The 25,221-nt window shown below is 39.9% G+C and overlaps 1 protein-coding gene across 1 annotated transcript in view; it reads right to left on the reverse strand.

Annotated features, from left to right (window-relative positions):
- LOC126457205 (uncharacterized) overlaps positions 1-25,221 on the reverse strand; it is a 76,367-nt gene that overhangs the window by 18,127 nt on the left and 33,019 nt on the right. Inside the window, exons 3-5 of the mRNA XM_050093308.1 lie at positions 15,628-15,749; positions 15,373-15,468; positions 3,580-3,699 (exon numbers count right to left, since the gene is read on the reverse strand). Of these exons, the coding sequence (XP_049949265.1) occupies positions 3,580-3,699; positions 15,373-15,468; positions 15,628-15,749 (338 nt within the window). The remainder of the gene's footprint in view (positions 1-3,579; positions 3,700-15,372; positions 15,469-15,627; positions 15,750-25,221) is intronic.

Consider the following 25,221-nt stretch of genomic DNA (forward strand, 5'->3'; position numbering starts at 1 on the left):
CTCCTTTACTACTTTAAGTGTCTCATTTCCTAATCTAATTCCCTCTGCATCACCTGACTTAATTTGACTACATTCCATTATCTTCATTTTGCTTTTGTTGATGTTCATCTTATATTCTCCTTTCAAGACACTGTCCATTCCGTTCAATTGCTCTTCCAAGTCCTTTGCTGTCTCTGACAGAATTACAAGCTCATCGGCGAACCTCAACGTTTTTATTTCTTTTCCATGGACTTTAATACCTACACTGGATTTTTTCTTTTGTGTCCTTTACTGCTTACTGAATATACTGATTAAATAACATCGGGGACAGGCTACAACCCTGTCTCACTCCCTTCCCAACCACTGCTTCCCTTTTCATGCCCCTCCACTCTTATAACTGCCATCCGATTTCTGTACAAATTGTAAATAGCCTTTCGCTCCCGGTATTTTACCCCTGCCACCTTTAGAATTTGAAACAGAGTATTCCAGTCAACATTGTCAAAAGCTTTCTCTAAGTTTACAAATGCTAGAAATGTAGGTTTGCTTTCCTTAATCTATTTTCTAAGATAAGTCGTAGGGTCAGTATTGCCTCATGTGTTCCAATATTTATACGGAATCCAAGCTGATCTTCACCGAGGTTGGCTTCTACCAGTTTTTCCTTTCGTCTGTAAAGAATTCACGTTAGTATTTTGCAGCTGTGACTTATTAAACTGATAGTTCGGTAATTTTCACATCTGTGAACACTTGCTTTCTTTGGTATTGGAATTATTATATTCTTCTTGAAGTCTGTGGGTATTTCGCCTGTCTCATACATCTTGCTCACTAGATGGTAGAGCTTTGTCAGGACTGGCTCTCCCAAGGCCGTCAGTAGTTCTAATGGAATGTTGTCTACTCCCGGGGCCTTGTTTCGACTCATGTCTTTCAGTGCTCTGTCAAACTCTTCACGCAGTATCGTATCTCCCATTTCATCTTCATCTACATCCTCTTCCATTTCCATAATATTGTCCTCAAGTACATCGCCCTTGTATAGACCCTCTATATACTCCTTCCACCTTTCTGCTTTTCCCTCTCTGCTTAGAACTGGGTTTCCATCCGAGCTCTTGATATTCATACAAGTGGCTCTCTTTTCTCCAAAGGTCTCTTTAATTTTCCTGTAGGCAGTATCTATCTTACCCCTAGTGAGATAAGCCTCTACATCCTTACATTTGTCCTCTAGCCATACCTGCTTAGCCATTTTGTACTTCCTGTCGATCTCATTTTTGGGACGTTTGTATTCCTTTTTGCCTGCTTCACTTATTGCGTTTTTATATTTTCTCCTTTCATCAATTACATTCAATATTTCTTCTGTTACCCAAGGGTTTCTACTAGCCCTCGTCTTTTTACCTACTTGATCCTCTGCTGCCTACACTACTTCATCCCTCAAAGCTACCCATTCTTCTTCTACTGTATTTCTTTCCCCCATTCCTGTCAATTGTTCTCTTATGCTCTCCCTGAAACTCTGTACAACCTCTGGTTTAGTCAGTTTATCCAGGTCCCATCTCCTTAAATTCCCACCTTTTTGCAGTTTCTTCAGTTTTACTCTACAGTTCATAACCAATGGATTGTGGCCAGAGTCCACATCTGCCCCTGGAAATGTCTTACAATTTAAAACCTGGTTCCTAAATCTCTGTCTTACCATTATATAATCTATCTGATACCTTCTAGTATCTCCAGGATTCTTCCATGTATACAACCTTCTTTTATGATTCTTGAACCAAGTGTTGGCTATGATTAAGTTATGCTCTGTGCAAAATTCTACCAGGCGGCTTCCTCTTTCATTTCTTCCCCCAATCCATATTCACCTACTATGTTTCCTTCTCTCCCTTTTCCTACTCTCGAATTCCAGTCACCCATGACTATTAAATTTTCGTCCCCCTTCACTACCTGAATATTGGAGACCTGGTTTGTAGTCACACCAATATAAAAAGCTGTGCAATGGTTGCAGCAGAGCTGATATACAACATCGGTGCTTTCACAGGTGTCCTGGCCCCCAATTTACCTTTTCCTTTTTCCAGTCATTTGCATTTGTTGATGCCAAATTGATACGTTACTGATTTCAGAGCCAAATGGCTCAAAGTCATTTGGCTCTGAATTTAATAACACATAATGTTGACATCAATACATACAACTGAGTGGAAAAAGGAAAAGAAAAAGAGGGGAATATAAAAACATTAATTTTCCCTCCATTAATGGTAAAGCAGCTTTAACAGAGTGGTCACAATGATAAGACCCATATCACACAGGAATACACAGAAGAAGGGTGCAGTATATTGCCAGGAGGTTGAGAGCATTAGCTGTGCAGAGAACAGTTGATAAGGCAATGGAGACACTGCTTGATGCTTATCAGATCAGGGTAATATTGAAAGAGAAAAGGTAAATTCATTTGATTTTTAATAGTATTGACCATAATGGAGTTACTCTTCTGTCTTCCATCACAATGGAAATCACAAGATCGTTCTGTGTGTACTCTTTACAGCTGCCTACAGCAGTCCCATCGCTAGTTGAATCTGCTCCATCAAAGGGCATTACATTTGAGATGATCCCTGGAGCTGCCACAATTGTCACTGATTACTTATTCACCCTCTTCTCCTCATATCATAATTATCACAATTTTCAAATAATGATTTTTCTTTTAATTTTACATAATTTCTTTCCTTAGCTGCTGTTTCTCTACCATTTCACTTTACTTTTATTCTTTCTGTTGCTCCACATTTCCATATAATTTGTGCTTCTGTTGTTCACTGCCCTTGTCTTTTCTCTGCTTCAAACTTTTTAAGGTTTTTAATCTCATTTGTTGCTAATTTCATTTTCCACTCATCCTGTCCTGTTTTTTTTTTTCCTTTTAGACTGTGTGTCATAGACAAATCCTCATCTCCCATTACTCTCATTCTCTTCAAATTTTTCTCTTTTGTAACATGTAGGCATCTTTGATTCAGAAAGCTTGTGTTTCTTATTATTCTCAGTTCTGCTTACTGCTGCTGCATGATGGTAAATATAATACTTTTTCTGTATAAGTTTCATTAAAATTCCATTATATAGTTTAATCTTCTCACATACACTTTAATTCATTATTTTTATTTCAATCTTGTCCTCTGTGAACTCAGGAAACTTGGATTTTCTTAAGTTCTTACTTTATAATGAGCCATTCTGAAGTTATTACATCAATTGTGTGTACTAATTTTCATTATTAATATTCATATCTTTGACTTCCTGCATAGAATATAGATTACACAAGGTACTTATACGTCATTTTTCATTAGTGTTTTCAACATCAAAACAATAAAAGCCTTGAAAGGACAGATTGTCTGTATCTATGTTTAAAACTGATATGCTAATCTTGATTAAACATGTACACAACGTAATGAGATGAGTCAGGAAGCTAATACAATAAATCATTAATAAATTTTGCTATGCTATTCCCTTTTTTTGTTTGCATCTATCAGAAAAAGAGTTTTCAGCATAGTACAACAGAGCATTCTTCTACATATCGTACTGGTCCAAGAAAACGTGAACAGTAAAATGACTAGTAAAATTTAATGAAATTTTCATAATTTCCCTCACCTGTAAGTCATTGTAGTCACCTGGCATTACTGGACAATCACATTTGCAGGAGACATGTTCTTCTATTTGCATGTACCCACAAGTTACATAACCAGTGTTTCGTTCATTATGTCTTATTACCTGGAAGTTCCACAATAAAATATTATGAAAACAATTTTAATTTATCAAATATGATGGAACCATGGCTCTCTCTCTCTCTCTCTCTCTCTCTCTCTCTCTCTCTCTCTCTCTCTCTCTCTCTCTCTCTCTCTGTGTGTGTGTGTGTGTGTGTGTGTGTGTGTGTGTGTGTGTGTGTGTGTGTGTGTATTGTTTCTTTTCTTTTTTATATGTCTAATATATTTTAAATTAATAAATAAAAATTCCAAAAGACTTTCATTCTCCTATCCTCTCTGTCCCTCTTTAAAATACAAAACACTACATTTTTTCACATGACCAAGGTTATGTAGGCTCCATATACAGGATGAATCATGTAAAATGTAACACCCCTTTCATTTCATGAATGGTTCGAGGTATCGAAACAAGGTTTTCGGCAAATGATAGTATGCAAAGGGGCATTTACCTTGGAATGTGATAAGAAGCCTTAACTTCTGTGTCAATTGAGGTATTGAAGCAAGTGTGTTATTTTAAATAGAATGATATACTATACTTAATGACATTGAAAGCTCTTGAAAAGACAAGTACAGTGATAATCCTTGTTAATGTAGAGGCTGAAACTCTTCACAAAAGAATCCAAGAAAAATTCTAAAATTTAAAGGTAAGTCAGCTGGAACTGTGTTGTAAATATGCTCATGCCAATCCACATTGTAGTACCCAGCCTTTTGACTATTTACTTGTCTGCACTGCAGAACTAGCAGAAACTGTCATCTATTCAGCAGGTCATTTCTGTTTCAACATTCCTTGCATGCAGCCATCTACACCAATGAGAAAAAGTTAGACATGCAGGTTTTATACAGGAAATGGTGGCACAAGATGTATTTCCAGGGAATGTGGAATCAACCACAGGAGTATCATTCACATCTTGCATCAACATCAATTCCATCTGTATCATCAGTCACCACATCAGGCACTCCTCAGGATGTAATTTCAAAAGTTGCATAGAATTTTGCTGGTTTGCTCTGCACCAGTTGCAAAATGATACTATGTTTTTACAACGTGTGCTCTTTACCGATGAAACAACTTTTACAAACCATGGTAATGTACAACAACAAAATGACCATGAAGTGTAAACCTATGGTTGGGCCTCATAGGAAATTCCATTTTCAGGCCTTTCTTCATCTCAGGAATGTTAACTGGAAATATGTATAAACACTTTCTTACAGACATTCCATCTGTTCTTCTACAAGATAACCACTGGATAAGCAGTGGTGTATATGGTTCCAACATGATGGCTGCTCAGCTCACTCTTCCCAAGTTGCAATGCAAATACGAAATGTAAAGATTCCTGACCATTGGATAGGATGGAATGGCTGACCAGGTCTGTTGACTTGACACCTCTTAATTTCTTTTTATGGAGAGCAACTATGCCATATGATATATGCCATCAAATCACCACAGCATGAAATGCCATGTCACTCATTTACTTTCATATGTTCATCTATCTCTCAAACAGTGATTGTAAATGTGCATTGCAGTTGATAATAAACAGTTTGAGAACATATTTAAGAAAAGTATAAAACTGCCTTTCATTAAGAAAAGTATTTATTTTGTGGATGACATGTCATCAGTCATTCTGAGTAAACTGTTTATTTAAATTGTATCCAATCTAGTTACAATTTCAAGTAGTATTTATACACCCATTTGTCCAACAGCGGGTGGTTTACTTCAGGAAGTATTCAGGTGTTTCCAGGAAAAGACAGGTCCAGTATTTTTTTCCTGAATCTAAATAAGTTATCACAGCAGTTTATTTTTTCCCTGGATTAGGGCTGTTTATCATGAGGAAGCATGAATGAATGATATTTCTGTTTTAGCTTTGACAAGTAAGCAGAAACAGGGAGGGTTTAAATGGAAAACTGCCTGATGAAACACTAGTTGTCTCCACAAAAACCTGGAGACACAAGCACAATTGAAATACTTTTCTCAAGTCCCAGCTGAGGCATAAGAAGCTATGATTTGCTGTAGTTCCATACACAAAAATCATAGATGACCCTGTAACCGTGTCACACAAGAAATGAGGTTTCATCTTAGTAGCCTAGATTTGTCTTGCTGCATTTAACTACAGTGCCTCACACGAGAGCTCTTTTGGCAGTCTTTAAACTGCAGGAGCTGACTCTGGCCACATTCCTTTCCAGTTTTAGTACATTTCTCAGATACTTTTGTTAAGAGTTTCAACCTCAACACTAACAAGCATTGTATCGCTTTGTTAATATTTTTAAGCATTTAAGAATGCTGTTAAAGAGAATATACCATTTTATTTAAAAAATCATACTTGCTTCAATATGTTGATCACTACAGGAGTTAAAACACTTTATTACATAACAAAGTACATGCCCCTTAGCATACTATCATTTGCTAAAACCCTCATTTCTATACCTGGAACTATTCACTAAATAAAAGGGGATTTACATAAAGTTCAAAGTTCTCGGAAAATGGTAGAACTTTGATTGCACCAAGAAGGGCCCATTGCAGTTATGATTGCTCAGATACAATAAACAGTTATCACCAACACTGTGCTGGCTGGACACATAACGCTGGGATTGCAGTTTTGCAGGTGGCCTGACGAGACTATATCAGTTGGGGTGAGTTGTGGGAGAAAGAGGTGAGAAGCAGGAGGATGGATCAAGGATGATAGGTAGAGGCTTAGAGGGAGGCAGCAGATGTGCAGAACTGGAATGAAGGAAGGGCCGGTGGCAGGTGCCAGGGCTAGGTATGTGAGACATGAGGTTGGAGTCTGTCAGGTGGGGTGCACAATGAAGTTAGCATGGACTGGGAGGAGGTGGTACGATAGAGGTAGGGGAAACTGTTGGGCAGGTGGTATGGGGACAGTTATGTTAGCAGAGATAGAGACCAGGAGAATTACAGGAGTGAAGGATGTGTTGCAAGGATAACTCCCATAATCCTCCTGGTCCCAATCACCACCAGTCTACTGGCCAACAACCTTTGCCAAACAGTTTTCTCTTCAGAACATTTTTAGAACACTGTCCTTGGGAAAACACAGTGGTTGATAAAATTATATAAAAATTATTCCAATAAAACAGTCTAGATACATTTACAACTTGCTGATGAGTTTTGGTCTCCTATAAGGCCATTACCAGACCTTTCTTTTTTAATCTCGTAACAAGATGTTACATTTTGTAAGTTGTCAAAGAATGAATACAATCATAAAAGTAAAATAACCTAAAATAAATCATTGTATACCCTTGGTGACACCAGGAACCAGTTCCACAGAGCAGGCTACTCTGAAGAGACGTGTTTGGGTACAACAAATAGACTCTCACGATTATAGTTTTTGGCCATTAACGCCTTCGTCAGCGATAGACAAGACATATGCATGCGCGCGCCCGCGCACATGCACACACACACACACACACACACACACACACACACACACACACACACACACACACACACACACACACACACACTCTCTCTCTCTCTCTCTCTCTCTCTCTCTCTCTCTCTCTCTCTCTCTCATGAAACACAACTCACACACACACGACTGCAGTCTCAGGCAACTAAAACCACACTGCGAGCTGCAGCAACACTATGATGGGAGTGGCAACTGTGTGGGGGTAAGGAGGAGGCTGGAGGGGGGGGAGGGGGAGGGATAGTATGGTGGGGGTGGCGGACAGCAAAGTGCTGCAGTTAGACTGAGGGCAGAGGAGAGGGGGTGGGGGGGAGGGGAAGAAGTGGAAAAGGAGAGAAATAAAAAGACTGGGTGTGGTGGTGGAATGACGGCTGTTTAGTGCTGGATTGGGAACAGGGAAGGGACTGGATAGGTGAGGACAGTGACTAATGGAGGTTGAGGCCAGGAGGGTTACGGGAATGTAAGATGTATTGCTGGGAAAGTTCCAACCTGCGCGGTTCAGAAAGGCTGGTGCTAGTGGGACGGATCCAAATGGCACAGGCAGTCATTGGAATGAAGGATATCATGTTTGGCAGTGTGTTCAGCAACAGAGTGGTCCACTTTTTTCTTGGCTACAGTTTGTCAGAGCCATTCCTGCAGACAGACAGCTAGTTGGTTGTCATGCCTACATAGAATGCAGCACAGTGGTTGCAGCTTAGCTTGTAGACCACCGGCTTTTGATGGGATAGATGATGTTAGTGGCCAGACTGGAATAGGTGGAAGTGGGAGGATGTATGGGACAGGTCTAGGTCTAGGTCTATTACAGGGGTATGAGCCATGAGGTAAGTGATTGGGAGCAGGGGTTGTGTAAGGATGGACATGTATATTGTGTAGGTTTGGTGGACAGGGGAATACTAGTGTGGAAGGGGTGGGAAGGATAGTGGGCAGGATATTTCTCATTTCAGGGCATGCTGAGAGGTAATCAGAACCCTGCCAGAGAATGTAATTCAGTTGCTCCAGTCCTGGGTGGTCCTGAGTTACGAGGGGAGTGCTCCTCTGTGGCCAGATGGTGGGACTTTGGGAGGTGGTGGGAGACTGGAAAGATAAGGCACAGGAGATTTAAACAAGGTTGGGAGGATAGTTACAGTCCATGTCTGCCCCGATAGATGAGTGGTCAGCGTGACTGATAGCCGTCCTATGGGCTCGGGTTCGATTCCTGGCTGGGTCGGAGATTTTCTCTGCTCAGGAACTGGGTGTTGTGTTGTCTTCATCATCATTTCATCCCTGGCAAGCAGGTCACCCAATGTGGCGTTGAATGTAATGAGACCTGCACCAGGGCGCCAGACCTGCCCCACAAGGGGCCTCCCAGCTAATGACGCCAAACGCTCATTTTCATTACAGTCAGTGAAGGCTTCAGTGAGACTCTCGGTATATTTCAAGAGGGGCTGCTCATCACTGCAGATGCAACAACCATGGGTGGCTAGGTCGTACAGAAGTGACTTCTTGGTATGGAATGGCTGGCTGCTGTCAAAGTGGAGGTATTGTTGGTCGTTAGTAGGTTTGGTATGGACAACCAGCAATGCAACCACAGCTGCCGCCCTTCCCTACTTCCCCCCCCCCCCCCTCCCCCAATTCACTGTCCACCATCCCCACCATACTATCCCTGCCCCGGCCTCCTCCTTTCCCCCAACCCATCGCCTCTCCCATCATGCACTGGTGCTACTGCTCGCAGTGTGGTTTCAGTTGCCTGAAACCGAGTCATGTGTGTGAGTTGCCTTTGCGTGAGTGTGTGTGTGTGTGTGTGTGTGTGTGTGTGTGTGTGTGTGTGTGTGTGTGTGTGTGTATGTGTGTCTAATGTTGACAAAGCCCATTGGCCAAAAGCTTTCAAGTGTGAAAATCTTTTTGTTGTGCCCATCTGCGACTCAGCATCTTTGCTATATGGTGAGTAGCAACTTTCCTTCTCAGAATATTGTTACATTCCATTCTGGATTTTCCATTGTTTGAATACATAGTTTGTGAAGCATTCACACAAACATATTTCCCACCCCAAAAGGATGTGCATTTGCAGTGCCCTACACTTCATGTCCTTCTTGTGATATATACTGAAGCTGCACTGTTCGTCTTTGGCACGCCAGTGTAAAAAGGGACAACAAGTCAGCTAAGTTGCAAAATCTGTGCAAGTCAACCATTTATGTACTTATAGTTATGTATATAAGATGACTCCTGGTGTTTTCTTTGTCTTTGAGCTAAATCATATGCATCACACAAATTCATTTTGAAAACTTATGTTCAAAAACTTTACGTACAATTTATGCATGTTTTTTCATCTTGACTTTATCAAAACTCATGTGGGTGTCATTATATACTGTGTCATATTTAATTGTCAGTTGTAAACATTACCTATGCTTTTCTGGGATGTGATATATTGTGTAGTATTATAACATCAATTGTAAACTTTAACTGTGATTTTCACAAACCTTGACCACAATATCCTCATTCACAACTAACAGTTCTCAAATTTCAATACCAGAGAGGGAAAGTTGGTACTCACCATATAGCAGAGACGCAGAGTCGTGATAGGCACAACAAAAAGGTTCACACAATTATAGCTTTTTGGCCATTAAGGCCTTTGTCAGCAGTAGACACACATACACACACACGCACAAACACACACTCATGCAAATGCAACTTGCACACACATCTGCAGTCTCAGAGAGCTGAAACCTGCAGATTCCAACACACCCAGACAACATTGTGAAAACCATCAATGTTACCCTGTTTGAGCTTTTCAAGTACCTATATATGCCATACAGCTTGAATAATGTGGCCCACACATAGCAGTGATTCATTGATGGACACCTCTCTACCTCCCCCACTGCTACATGTATTTAGACATTTTGATCTACTCCAGTACCCTCGAAGACCACTCAGCTCATTTAGAGCAGGTCTTAGACACCTTCTGTAAAGGAGAGACTATCATTAATGAGGCTAAATCCCAACTTGAACAATCTAAGGTCACGTTTCTGGGCCGCATCTTGAATAGGGGTGGCATCTGCTCCATGGCAGAACATATAGGTACAGTCCAGAATCTTCGTCTACTGGAAACATACCATGACTTATGTCATTTCCTTGGTAAACTAAGCTTTTACTACCACATCTTACCACAAATGGCTGCTTCACATGCATTGCTGACAGACACACAAGCCAAAAAGGACAAACACAGCAAGAGGAAGGTCACATGGCTAGCAAGCATGAAAGAAACATTCCTGACCTCCAAATAATCACTAGTCAGTGCTATCACACTAGGCCATTCCACCTCAAATATGTGACTCACCCTTACAACAGACACTGGCAAATTGTCAATGATGTACTGCAGCCACTAGATTCATCTACAAGAATCTTACATTTCCCCTGTCTAAATGGTCTGTGTTCAATCAAGAGCTGCTTGTGATCTACACTGCCATTAAACATTTTTGAGAGGACATAGAAGGGCACAACATAACAGTTTACACTGACCATAAGCCATTTGTGACCCAATTTAAAATCAGCCTCAAGACATCAGCCCCTGCCTTTTCCACCACCTAGACCTTGTTTTGCAGTACACTACTGACATCCGCCACATTGAAGGGGCTGATTCCCTTTTGCAGATCAGTGCAATTTTGTTACAGTATAACTGTGAACTTATGGCCACAGAGCAAGCCAACAACCCTTGCATAGTGAACTCTTAACAGATATGACAGCCAATCTTTGAATAAAATGCCGAATCTTACCCAGTACAGAGCTAACACGGCTGTGTGACATGTCCCAAAACAGAGTATGCCCCCATAGTGCCACTCAGTATCTGTCAGGGAATGTTCAACAGACTACAAAACTTGAGCCATCCAGAAATCAGAACATCATAATACCACCATCATGATGGGTTAGAGTGACATGGGGTTAAGCAAGACTGCAGGCACTGGGCACAGTGCTGCCTACCTTGTCAATGAAGCAAAACCTGCTGATATGCCCAGCTACAGCCAAGACACTTTCTGATACCCAAAGCATTTTTCAAACATGTACGTGTCGACATTGCAGGATATCTTCCTCAATCTGAAGGCATCTGTTACCAGCTTTCAGCCATTGATAGATCACTGAGATGCGGTCAAGGCAGTACCCATTCATGATATACAGTAGAAACAACAGAGCACACATTTATAGAGTCATGGATCATGCATTTTGTAATCTCGGAATGGATCACCACAGACCAGGCCCACAGTTTGAATCATCCCTCTTCACAGACCTATACTGCCTGTGTGACATCAGTCACACGTGCGCCACCTCTTACTATCTCCAGAGCAACAGCTTGGACAAGAAGTGGCACAGGACTGTGAACACGGCCCTAATGTGCCATGGTGGGTCCTGCTATGAAGCACTGACGTGGGTGTTCCTTGGCATTCGGACAACACATAGAGACAACATCCATGTGTCACTTGCCGCAGTCCTATAGAGCAAAGCCCTATCGCTTCTGGTAGACTTCATACGACTTAGGTTCGATATAGTGCACACTGACCTTCATACTAAAGGCATTATTATGTTACACCACATTGCATTCCATAACGTAATAGACACATCAAAACTGTAAAATAAGCAGGTAACAAAATACCCTTCACATAGTACAGTGTTAGAAGATGTGTTCCTGCTGCAGCTAGAGTCAGGCCGACAACACACAAACGAACTTCTAGATGCAAGAGGCTGCCACTAGGTGGCGCTACATACTTAGTATAGAAAATTTACAAAGACATGCAGTTACAAATGTGCCTGTATCATAGTAATATAAGAATGCATAAAAAAATGCAAGACGATTTAATTCATAAAAAATATAAAATAACTGTGGGACAGAGCTGCCTGGATATAACCACAAATCTTGCAAGGGAAAAAAATTTGGTCGACCTCATTACAAAAAACCACAATGATTATTTACCTATTATTGTAGGATTACAGCATTCCTTCATGAAAGACACATTCCAGTTTTTATAATATTGCAGCAAATTCATTGGTACAATACACTAAACAATAAATAAAATATCTGATAAAATGTCAACCACATACACTAATAGTGTGTCTGAACATATGAAATAAAATAAGAGATGAGACCTATTGCATATTATAAGATGTTGAAAAATATAAATTACATAACACTTTTTATTGGTAATATCACATAGGGATAACTATATACTTTCTGATTATAAACCAGATATCAGGCTTCATGTTGTATCTAGTTGCGACCTAGACTTGCAGCCAGCATCATTTTTTTTCATTGAAAGGCAATGCTCATATGTTTATGCAGTGTTTATAGTCATGTACATAAACATTTTTTAATAAAAGATTTTCATTAAATTTTGTAAAAATTCTTGTGATACATTAATTTGAATAGTGTACACACACTTTTCCGTGCTGCTCAGTACTATGCTGTATTAACTTCCCGTGATGTGTGGTAATGTGCTGTCTTATGACTTATAATATATTTAACTTCCTGGCAGATTAAAACTGTGTGCCAGACCGAGACTTGAACTCGGATCCTTGTGCTCTACCAACTGAGCTACCCAAGCACAACTCACACCCCATCCTCACAGCTCTACTTCTGCCAGTACCTCGTCTCCTACATTCCAAACTTATATTCTATAGTATATTGTTTATTACTGCAACTATTTCTATGACAGTAAAGAGAGGTGACCGAACAGCAATTGACTGGAACAGCAGTTTAGCATCTTTTTAAAGTAAATGCACACTCTGTTGTTTAAATATGGAACTAAGGCTACAGTCATTAAAAATCATGAATATTTGATACTTTCAGATGATGTGACAGTCAATACAAAATAATGTTGTATATCAACTTCAGAAAATAAAGTAATTTTCTGGAAATGTAACCACAAACACCTTTCCTTGTTATTAGAAGCATTTTTGGTTTTAGAATTTGAAACGAGTTTTTATAGGCAAAGTTAGTGCTTGAATGGATATTTACAGACAGCATAACATGTTGTATTTATACTTTGGTGATGTAAAAAAATAAAATATGAAGGCTTGTCTTTCAAGGGGTGACTTTGAGCAGTGCCGTCCATATTCTTTGACACTGGCAGATCAGTTGATCGGTGCTGGCTAATAGTGTAGAATTTTATGTTGGACAACTTATCAGTGATGTAAAATTTTGTTTCTGAGAAACTGCATTCCAAGATGGAATCAGATGAAGATTTTTTTGTATAGCCTAATGTTCCTGATGTGTCAGGTTTTGAGGAAGAAGACATTTGTAGGATGCTACCTGGTCCTAAGGCAGGTAGATGGGGAAGACTTCATTTTGGGTTTAAATTTGATGGCTATGACATCTCTTGGAATGGACACTCTTTCTCCATGACTTCCTTTGCTGTAGAGTATTTACAAATATATTTCTTTAAAATGTGATGCCTGTTTTTCCATTAGCATGAATAAACTCACACAAATTGTTTTGAAAAGGTCTATTAGTGAATAATTTTATTTCATAAGTATTTCCATTATTAGCAAAATTAAACTATAATCATACAAAAAGTTTCAAGTAAATAAAACTGTGAAAAGTAAGAGGTAATCTTACAAGATGTATTCTTTAAACCTACCTGTGTTGTTTTTTAATGTTTTTGCTTTTTTCAGTTATAACACTTTTATTCTGTAACTCTAAATCTTATATGTAGGAGTTAGAATATAGTTTTGGGAATTTTGGGTGATTCTGGTAATTAGTCATGCAAATATCCTGCAATTCACATGCTCTATAAAAAGCCTCATGCAAAGCATGCCATAGTGTTTAAAGGGTGACAACAACACAGTCTGTGAGGAACATTCTCTCACAGCATGTAAACAGCTTTTATTTTCGAGGAGCAGTTCCCGTTAGCTAGATCTCTGTGTTGACATACACAGGTGTACCAAAACATTATGACTACTGTCCCCTGCGAGACTAACTCCCACACGGTCATGTTGCAGGCATGTGACACAGTAAGGATCAAGGGAGTGGAGATGAAAGGGGAATCATGCTAGTAATGATATGGTCCTCAATCAGGGAAATGCACTGACGTAAATGACTTTGATAAAGAGCAGACTGTCAAGGTCCAGCACCTGGGAATGAACATCTCAGAAATGGGATAGATAATCAGCTGTTTCTGTGCTATGGTCATAGCAGCTATGAAAATGGCTGGAGGACAGCGATAGCCCAAGTTGGTGATAATGTGTGAAAACTTCATCACAGAACGTGGAGGTCAGAGGCTTGTCCACTCTGTAAAGCAAGATAGGCAGCAGTATGTGGTAGATCTGATGACGAAGTACAGTGACTGTGTGTTCCCACATTGATCCAATGATATCCTTAGCCACATCTGCGGTAGTCACAGGATCACCACTATTGGATTGTGTATTAATGCAAACATTTTGCCTGATCAGATGAGTCATATTTCTTATTACTCTGGTCTGATGGTTGTGCCTGGATATGCCATAATTCGGGCAGATGCCTGCTCGGGACATGTACCATGCCATAGATGAAGGCCAATGGGGCAATTTTATGCTGCAATGGATATTTTCCTGGGCTTCCAGGAGACCTGTGATAGTAATCAAAACACACTGACAGCAGTGGACTATGTATATGAATATTCTCACACTCCACTTTCATCCTTTCAAGCTTGTGTCTTCCTTGACAGTAATGACATGTTCAAGCAGAATAAACTGTCTGTATCACAAGGTCAGAATCATGTTAAAGACATTGAGAAGCATGATAATGACTCATGTTGAAGTCTGCACCATCAAATTTGCCTGATCTGAACGTGGTGGAACACATGTGGAATGCTATCAAGTTCCAGTTCTGCATTCACAAACCACCAGCCCATAATTTACAGGAATCGTATCACCTGTGGATAAGCATCTGTTGCCACATACCTGCAGAAATGCCAAGGACTCGTCAGATTCATGCTATGCAGAACTGCTGCTGTATTGTTCTTCACTTGTTCCACATGTTTTAATATTCTTCATCATTATGCGATTGGTACAGTGTTGTGTTATTTATGGTCGATACCTGTTATCTGATGCCATAAACTGAAGGTAAGACTCAAGATTCCAGAAGTGAGATAAATTTGCATCTACAATTTTGAAAAGCGAGGCCAGGCTTGTGAAATATAGAGCATAACATTTTAACACTGACATTTCAGGAGCTTTGTAGTAGCATAAAAAAAGTATATAGTGAGAAATAATGCTGTAAATTTTGGGGTTGCTTATGATGTACAAAATATAACCCATAATTTACTTACTGCAATTGGTGTCATTTTTTTCTTTCTTGGAATACATATCGTGCCCGACAGACAATGTCCAGCACATCTTTTCACAGATACTTTTGAAGGTAAATACTGAAAATATTTAGAAAAATGTCAAAAAAATTGATAAAGATTTAAGCATATTTCATTTTATATCTGTTCTCATAAATGTAATTCAACTTACATATATAAATACTTGAAATATCTGTGTCAGTTAATTTTTACATGGAGTGTAGTGTACTGTTTACTTACAGTGTATGATTTATCTTCTGATAAAATATCAATAATTACATCCTTTGGTTTTCCACACAGATTCTTTATCATAACATCTGTGAAGTCTTTCTGGTGAGTTTTAGTAGAACAGTGTGCTGCACCTAGAACACAATTATAAAATATGGTTGGTATGAAATTTTGGTTTGGAGAGAGCTAAAATTGAATGTATAGAGCAGATAAACCAAACATGTAACTAAAAATTCAAGTTACAACCAACTTAATAACAGTCATGGGGATGCAGGAGAACATATACTATGTACATGGTAATGAACATATGAATGAACAAAAGATGTAAAAAGAAATGGTAGCTTTCAGAACCAGGGGTCACTTCAGATCATAAAAGGAGTGATTATATATATGCAATATGATGTTCAAGAATAAAAAATGCAGAGTTTAGGTATGTGATTGGAGCCAACAAAATAGCGTAGAGAGAATTCCATGGGCATGGGAGAAGAGGGAGTGAGTGGTGGTGCATATGGAGTAGGAGTGAGGCAATGGCTAACATGGCTAATGGCGCATGAAGCAGGCATGTTTATTGCACCTACAATTCGTCAAACTTTTCCATCCACTTACAGAAAAGGGTTTATCAAGCTGAGGGAGGAAAATCACTTAGCAATAAATGAATAGAAATGTATACCTGTTATTAGATGTAATAAACTGAAGGTAAGAATACCAAGTGTAGTGACAGATAGCCAGCTCCTGCTGGTCACAATTTAATGACAGCATAACCATAGCAGAAAGCAGAAGTAGATGTTTCACTGTTATGCCAACCTTTCTGACTCCAGTACACAGGTATGACAAACTTTTTGGAATCAGTGGTATTATCAAAACATGGGAAGCCTTCATCACTACAACAGGGAGACAATATGACACCTGGGGTGTCTGCACAACATGCTGGATCATGGTCTGTATTAATAGGTCTGTATGGTCTGTATTAATAGCCCTCTCCCAGGCCAGGATACCAACTCAGTGACTGCTGTAGACTGAGTTACTGCGTGTGCATGTTCCTGAGAATCATCATCACTCAATCACCATTCAATGGCACAGCCATCAACATCAGTTAGCAATAGTTCTATAGGATTGCTTGTCACATGGTCCTTCATGGAGCACCAATGGGCCCAAGGGCCAAATTGGGACTCTACTGGCAGATAACCTGCTTAGAGACTCAGCCAGACAACCACTGGGGAACGGAGTTTGCTTGCTGGATGACTTCAACTTCACTGCAAATCACTGCTATTCACTGGATACTCATGAAGTATGACTGGGGCACCAACACTGATTCAACATTAGCTGTCATCAAGCTGTCTGCCTAGTGAGAATGCTCTGCTCCTTAGACAATGTCCTGCTACAACAGTGGCCGGAATCCTGGCAATGTATGCCACTGATGACCTTGGATTCTGCAGACACTTTTCCCACAACACTTGTGCCTGAAGCATTGGTGTACACTGTATGAGACCAACAGATGAGTCTGTTGGCAATATCGGCAATGCTGAACTTGCTCCTACTCCCCACTGAGTGAATCCGCACAGTCAGGGTGAAGAAGCTGGAATAGCCATGGTGACAAGCTGACACCTGCTCCCCCATCGTCTGACAGGGCTGAAACTGCCTAACACAGATGACACTGTCACAGTATAGTGTCAGAAAAGCTAGCGGGAGCAACACTAAAGCCAGGAGACCTGGAGCAACTTTGTTTCTGGCACGCTATATCACATCATAGGACATCACATCCTGGTGAGCCAACAGCAGTGTGTGATGTAATTATTATTGATTACTGAAACATTTAACAAGTACTGAGCGAGGTGGCCCAGTGGTTAGCACAGTGGACTTGCATCCAGGAGGACGATGTTTCAAACCTACATCCGGCCAGCCTGATTTAGATATTCTGTGATTTTCCTAAATTTCTTCAGGCAAATGCTGGGATGGTTCCTTTAACAGGGCATGGCCAACTTCCTTCCCCATTCTTCCTAATCCTATGGGACCAATGACCTTGCTGTTTGGTTCCCTTCCCCCCCCCCCCCCCCCCCCCCCCAAAATTTAACAAGTAACAGAAAGAATGTGCAAGATATATGAGCTGCTTTTGTTTGTGGTATGATATAATGGTAATGGAGAGATTTCAGAACCAGTTTTGAAACTGTAAGACATTTCCAGGGGCACATATGGACTCTGGCCACAATTTATTGGTTATGTACTGTAGATTAAAACTAAAGAAATTGCAAAAAGAGAGTAAATGAAGGAGATGGGTCCTGGATAAGTTAAAAGAACCAGAAGCTGTTGGGAGTTCCAGAGGGAGAATTATGCAACAGCTAACCAGAATAAGGGGAAGGAATACAGAAGAAGAGGAATGGGTAGCTTTTAGAGGTTAAATGATGAAGGCAGAAGAGGATCATGTAGGCAAAGAGACAAGACCTAATAGAAATCCTTGGATAATACAGGAGATACAGAATTTAATTGATGAAAGGAGAAAATATAAAAATGCAGTAAATGAAGCAGGGGAAAGGGCATACAAACATTTAAAAAATGAGATGGACAGGAAGTGGAAAATTGCTAAGCAGGAATGGCTAGAGGAAAAATATAGGATTTAGAAGCAGATTTCACTAGGGGCAAGATGGATAGCAACTACAGGAAAATTAAAGAGGCACTGGGAGAAAAGAGAGCCACCTGTGCGAATATCAAGAACTCAGATGGAAAACCAGTCATAAATGAAGAAGGGAAAGTTGGAAGTTGGAACGAGTATATAGTGGCTCTATACAAGGGAGATGTACTTGAGGGCAATATTACAGAAGTGGAAGAGGATGTAGAACAAGACGAGGTGGCAGATATGATATTGCAAGAAGAATCTGACAGAGCACTGAAAGACTTATAGTCAAAAAATGGCCTTGGAAGTAGATGACATTCTGCCCAATCTACTGACAGCCTTGGGAAAGCAAGCCATTACAAAACTGTTCCATTGGGTGTGCAGTATGTATGAGACAGGTGAAATACCCTCAGATTTCAAGAAGAATACAATAATTCAAATTCCAAAGAAAGCGGGTGCTGACAGGGTGAACATTACAACCATCAGTTTAAAAATTCCTCTTTTGTCTTCAATCTTCCCCTCAACTATCAGTTTAAGAATAATGATACCTTTCATTTCATATCATGTGCCTTAAGTAAGCTTGTTTCTTGTGTTTCATTGTGGTTAGCAGTTAGCAGTCTCCTTTTACTATTCTCAAGATCTCTTCATTTGTTTTCCTTGCTGTACATGGAATTTTAAGAATTCTTCAATATAATCACATCTTGAATGCTTCCGACTTGTTCATGGTGTTCACTTTCAAAGTCCAACTTTCCACACCATATAAAACCACTGACCACACATAAATAGTTAAAAAGCTATGGTTGCAAAATAAGAACTCAAATTCTTTAAGGAATAATGGAAAAACTGGTGACCTTGGGGAAAATGAGTCTGGATTCTGGAGAAATGTAGGAGCACATGAGGCAATTATGACCCTACAACTTATCTTAGAAGATAGGTTAAGGAAAAGCGAACATAAGTTTATAGCTTTTGTAGACACAGAGAAAGCTTTTGACAGTGTTGACTGGAATACACTCTTTGAAATTCTGAAGGTATTAGGAGTAAAATTAAGGGACTGAAAGGCTCTTTACAGCTTGTACAGAAACCACTTAGCAATTATAAGAGTCGAGAGACATGAAAATAAAGCAATGGTTGAAAAGGGAATGATACAATGTTGCAGCCTACACCCAGTGTCATTCAATCTGTACATTGCAGCAAAGGAAACCAAAGAGAAATTTGGAGTAGAAATTAAAATTCATGGAGAAGGTTTGCTGATGACATTGCACTTCTCTTAGAGGCAGCAAAGGACTTGGAAGTGCCGTTGCATTGAGGAATCATGCATTGCTCTCTTGCCAGACAAATGCATTTCACTCAGTATGTGTTTATCTACAGCTCTGTGCTTTGCTTGACACCTATCATGCAGTAATCTTGGTTTCTTTAGAAGTATCTTGAAAGGAGGATATAAGATGAACATCAACTTAAGTGAAACAAGGATAATGGAATGTAGTTGAATTAAATCTGGTGAGGCTGAGTGAATTAGATTAGAAAACAAGACACTTTAAAAGTTCTAGATGAGTTTTGTTAGCTGTGCACCAAAGTGACTGATGATGGCCAAAATATAGAGGATATAAAATGTAAAGTGGCAATGGCAAAAAAGCATTTCTGAAGTAGAGAAATTTGTAAACACTGAATATAGATTTAAATGTTAGGCAATTCTTTTCTGGAAGTGTATGAAGTGTAGTCATGCATGGAAGTGAAACATGGACAATAAACAGTTTAGAGAAGAAGAGAATGGAAGCTTTTTTAATCTGGTGCTACAGAAGAATGCTGAAGATTAGATGGGTAGATTGTATAACTAGTGAGGAAGCATTGAATAGAATTGGGGATGAAAGGAATTTGTGGCACATCCTGACTAGAAGAAGGGATCAGTTGATATGATGTGCTCTGAGACATCAAGAGACTGACAGAGAAGATTGAGAAGGCAAGACTTGCTCATGGAGTTTCAATGGCGCTCACAATTTGCAGCATTGTCCCCTTTGCTTCTGAGTTGAGTGGAAGCACCGGACCAGAGACTGCAAAACATCTGTGACAAGCTAGGCTGCAAATTTCTGGACTTGCACCATAGGGTTGAGAACTGTAGGGTCCACCTAAATAGGTCAGGTGCTAATCAGGTGCTAATCAGGTAGCTGACTGCGTGTGGAGTGCACACACGGGTTATTTAGCTTAGGCAACTCTCCACCCAACCCACATAACGGTAGGCTAGCAAATGCAGAAGTATCAGTGTAAGTTCAAAAGAAATGCCTCTCATGGGTGAGAATATAAAAAAACCTAACAGTAAACTGCTGAAGCATTCACAATAAAGCACCAGAGTTTGATGTGCTCATGAAAAGCAGTGAAGCTCATGTAATACTAGGTACAGAAAGCTGGTTGAAACCTGAAATTGATGGCAGTGAGATTTTTGGGGAAAATTTAAGTGTATATCAAAAGGATGGGCAAATGGGAAATGTAGGTGGTGTATTTGCTGCCGTAGACAATAACCTCATATCCCCCGAGGTAGAAATTGAAGCTGCATGTGAGATTGTTTGGGCAAGACTCAGTATCAGGTCAAGCATAAAATGATAACTGGATCCTTGTTCTGCCCATCAGACTCATCTCCTGATGTAACCCACAACTTTAGAGAAAATATCAGTTCACTTGTATTTAAGTTCCCCAATCATACTGTATCATCAGTGGAGAGTTTGATCATCAAACAATTAATTAGGAATATTACAGTTTTGTTAGTGGAGAGTGTGATACGACATTCTGTGAAATTTTACTAATTGCCTTCTCTGAAGATTACCTAGAAGAGATAGGAACCCCACTCATGATGGAAATATATTGGATCTAATGGAAACAAATAGACCCAACCTCTTTCAGGATGTCCACATTAAAAATGATGTTAGTACCCATGATGCAGCTGGGGCAACAATGATTACAAAGTACAACTAAAACAAGCAGAAAGATCTATATGTTCAGTAAACTAGTTAAAAATTCAGTAGGGTCATATCTCAATGAGGAACTTGAAAGTTTAAGCACAGGGTAGGACCATACAGAGGAACTTTGGTTCAGGCTTAAAACAATAGTTAACTATGCATTAGACAGCTATGTAGTCAGTAGAACAGTTTGTAATGGGAGGGAACCTCCATGTTTGACAATCACTGTAAAGATGCTTCTAAAGAAACCAAGATTACTGCATGATAGGTGTCAAACAAAGCACAGAGCTATAGATAAACACATACTGAGTGAAATTCATCTGGCTGACAAGAGAGCAATGCATGATTCCTCCAATGGAAAAATGAATGAAATAAGTATCACTGCCAGTGGTGTTGAGAAACAAGTGAAATCATTAAAATTGCACAAAGCTCCAGGGACCAATGGAATCCCTGTCAGATTCTATACTGGATTTGCAGCCGAGTTAGGTCCCCTTCTCATTGCAATGTATCATAGATCCCTTGAACAAAAAACCTGCCCAGCTCTTGGAAAAATGCAGAGGCAACACCTGCCTACAGAAAGGGTAGTAGAAGTGATCCACAAAACTACCATCCAATATCCTTGACATCAATTTGTTGTAGAATCTTAGAACCTATTCTGAGCCCAAACAGCCAGCCGTAGTGGCCAAGCGATTCTAGGTGCTACAGTCTGGAACCACGCGACAGCTACGGTTGCAGGTTCGAATCCTGCCTCGGGCATGGATGTATGTGATGTCCTTAGGTTAGTTAGGTTTAAGTAGTTCTAAGTTCTAGGGGACTGATGACCTCAGAAGTTAAGTCCCATAGTGCTCAGAGCCATTTTTTTTTTTTAGCCCAAACATGAGGTATCTTGAACAGAATAACCACCTCAATGCCAACCAGCAAGGATTTCAAAAACATCGCTGATGTGAAACCCAACCTGCAATTTTCTCACATGTCATACTGAAAACTTTGGATCAAGACAGTCAGGTAGATGCCTTATTTCTTGATTTTCAAACATCATTTGACTCAGTACCACACCTACAATTATTGTCAAAAGTAGAAAAATAGATCATATGGGGTATCAAGTAAAATTTGTGAGTGGATTGAGAACTTTTTGACAGGGAGGACACAACATGTTATCTTGGATGTAGAGTCATCATCAGATGCAGAAGTAACTTCGGGTAGGCCTCATGGAAGTGTGTTGGGGCCATCGCTGTTCATGCTATATATTACTAACATTGCAGACAATATTAATAGTAACCTCAGGCTTTTTTGCAGATGACACAGTTATTTATAATTAAGTTCCATCTGAAAGATGTAGCATAAATATTCAGTCAAATCTTGATAAGATTTCAAAGTGGTGCAGATACTGGCAACATACATTAAATGTTCAGAAATGTAAAATTTTGGGCTTCACAAAACAAAAAAACAAAAAAACTGTAGGATCTTATGAGTATAATATCAAAGAGCCACTGTTGGAATCAGCAAACTTGTACAAATACCTGGGTGTAACACTATGTAGGGATATAAAATGGAATGATCACATAGGTTCAGCCATGGGTAAAGCAGGTAGTAGACTTTGGTTTCTTTGCTTAAAAATCACTCGTGTGACCAGTTATAGAATGTTGCTCATGTGTGTGGGACCCATATCAGATATGACTAACAAGGGATGTTGAATGTGTATAGAGAAGGGCAGCACAAATGGTCACAGGTTTGTTTAATCCATGGTAGAGTGTCACAGAGATGCTGAATGAACTGAAATGGAAGGCTCTTAAAAACAGATGTAAAATGTTGTTGTTGTTGTTGTTGTTGTGGTCTTCAGTCCTGAGACTGGTTTGATGCAGCTCTCGATGCTACTCTATCCTTTGCAAGCTTCTTCATCTCCCAGTACCTACTGCAGCCTACATCCTTCTGAATCTGCTTAGTGTATTCATCTCTTGGTCTCCCTCTACGATTTTTACCCTTCACGCTGACCTCCAATACTAAATTGGTGATCCCTCGATGCCTCAGAACATGTCCTACCAACCAATCCCTTCTTCTAGTCAAGTTGTGCCACAAGCTCCTCTTCTCCCCAATTCTATTCAATACCTCCTCATTAGTTATGTGATCTACCCATCTAATCTTCAGCATTCTTCTGTAGCACCACGTTTTGAAAGCTTCTATTCTCTTCTTGTCTAAACTATTTATCGTCCACATTTCACTTCCATGCATGGCTACACTCCATACAAATACTTTCAGTAACTACTTCCTAACACTTAAATCTATACTCGATGTTAACAAATTTTTCTTCTTCAGAAACGCTTTCCTTGCCATTGCCAGTCTACATTTTATATCCTCTCTACTTCGACCATCATCAGTTATTTTGCTCCCCAAATAGCAAAACTCCTTTACTACTTTAAGTGTCTCATTTCCTTATTAATTCCCTCAGCATCACCCGACTTAATTCGACTACAGTCCATTATCCTCGTTTTGCTTTTGTTGATGTTCATCTTATACCCCTCCTATCAAGACACCGTCCATTCCCTTTAACTGCTCTTCCAAGTCCTTTGCTGTCTCTGACAGAATTACAATCTCATCGGCGAACCTCAAGGTTTTTGTTTCTTCTCCATGGATTTTAATACCTACTCCAAATTTTCCTTTTTTTTCCTTCACAGCTTTCTCAATATAAAGATTGAATAACATTGGGGAGAGGCTACAACCCTGTCTCACTCCAGTCCCAACCACTGCTTCCCTTTCATGTCCTTCGACTCTTATAACTGCCATCTGTTCCTGTACAAATTGTAAATAGCCTTTCGCTCCCTTTATTTTACCCCTGCCACCTTTAGAATTTGAAAGAGAGTATTCCACTCAACATTGTCAAAAGCTTTCTCCAAGTCTACAAATGCTAGAAACGTAGGTTTGCCTTTCCTTAATCTTTCTTCTAAGATAAGTCGTAGGGTTAGTATTGCCTCACGTGTTCCAACATTTCTATGGAATCCAAACTGATCTTCCCCAAGGTCAGCTTCTATCAGTTTTTCCATTTGTCTGTAAAGAATTTTGCAGCTGTGGCTTATTAAACTGATAGTTCGGTAATTTTCACATCTGTCAACACCTGCTTTCTTTGGGATTGGAATTATTATATTCTTCTTGAAGTCTGACGGTATTTCGCCTGTCTCATACATCTTGCTCACCAGATGGCAGAGTTTTGTCAGCACTGGCTCTCCCAAGGCTGTCAGTAGTTGTAATGGAATGTTGTCTACTCCGGGGGCCTTGTTTCGACTCAGGTCTTTCAGTGCTCTGTCAAACTCTTTACGCAGTATCGTATATCCCATTTCATCTTCATCTACATCCTCTTCCATTTCCATAATATTGTCCTCAAGTACGCCGCCCTCGTATAGACCCTCTATATACTCCTTCCACCTTTCTGCTTTTCCCTTCTTTGCTTAGAACTGGGTTTCCATCAAAGCTCTTGATATTCATGCAAGTGGTTCACCTTTCTCCAAAGGTCTCTCTAATTTCCCTGTAAGCAGTATCTATCTTACCCCTAGTGAGGTAAGCCTCTACATCCTTACATTTGTCCTCTAGCCATACCTGCTTAGCCATTTTGCACTTCCTGTTGATCTCATTTTTGAGTCGTTTGTATTCCTTTTTGCCTGCTTCATTTACTGCATTTTTATACTTTCTCCTTTCATCAATTAAATTCATATTTCTTCTGTTACCCAAGGGTTTCTACTAGCCCTCGTCTTTTTACCTATTTGATCTCTGCTGCCTTCACTATTTCATCCCTCAAAGCTACCCATTCTTCTTCTACTGTATTTCTTCCGCCCCCCCCCCCCCCCCAGTCCTGGCAATTGTTCCCTTATGCTCTCACTGAAACTCTCTACAACCTCTGGTTCTTTCAGTTTATCCAGGTCCCATCTCCTTAAATTCCCACCTTTTTGCAGTTTCTTCAGTTTAATCTACAGTTCATAACCAATAGATTGTGGTCAGAGTCCACATCTGCCCCTGGAAATGTCTTACAATTTAAAACCTGGTTCCTAAATCTCTGTCTTA

This window comes from Schistocerca serialis, chromosome 1 (genome assembly GCF_023864345.2).
Source record: "Schistocerca serialis cubense isolate TAMUIC-IGC-003099 chromosome 1, iqSchSeri2.2, whole genome shotgun sequence".
NCBI lineage: Eukaryota > Metazoa > Arthropoda > Insecta > Orthoptera > Acrididae > Schistocerca > Schistocerca serialis.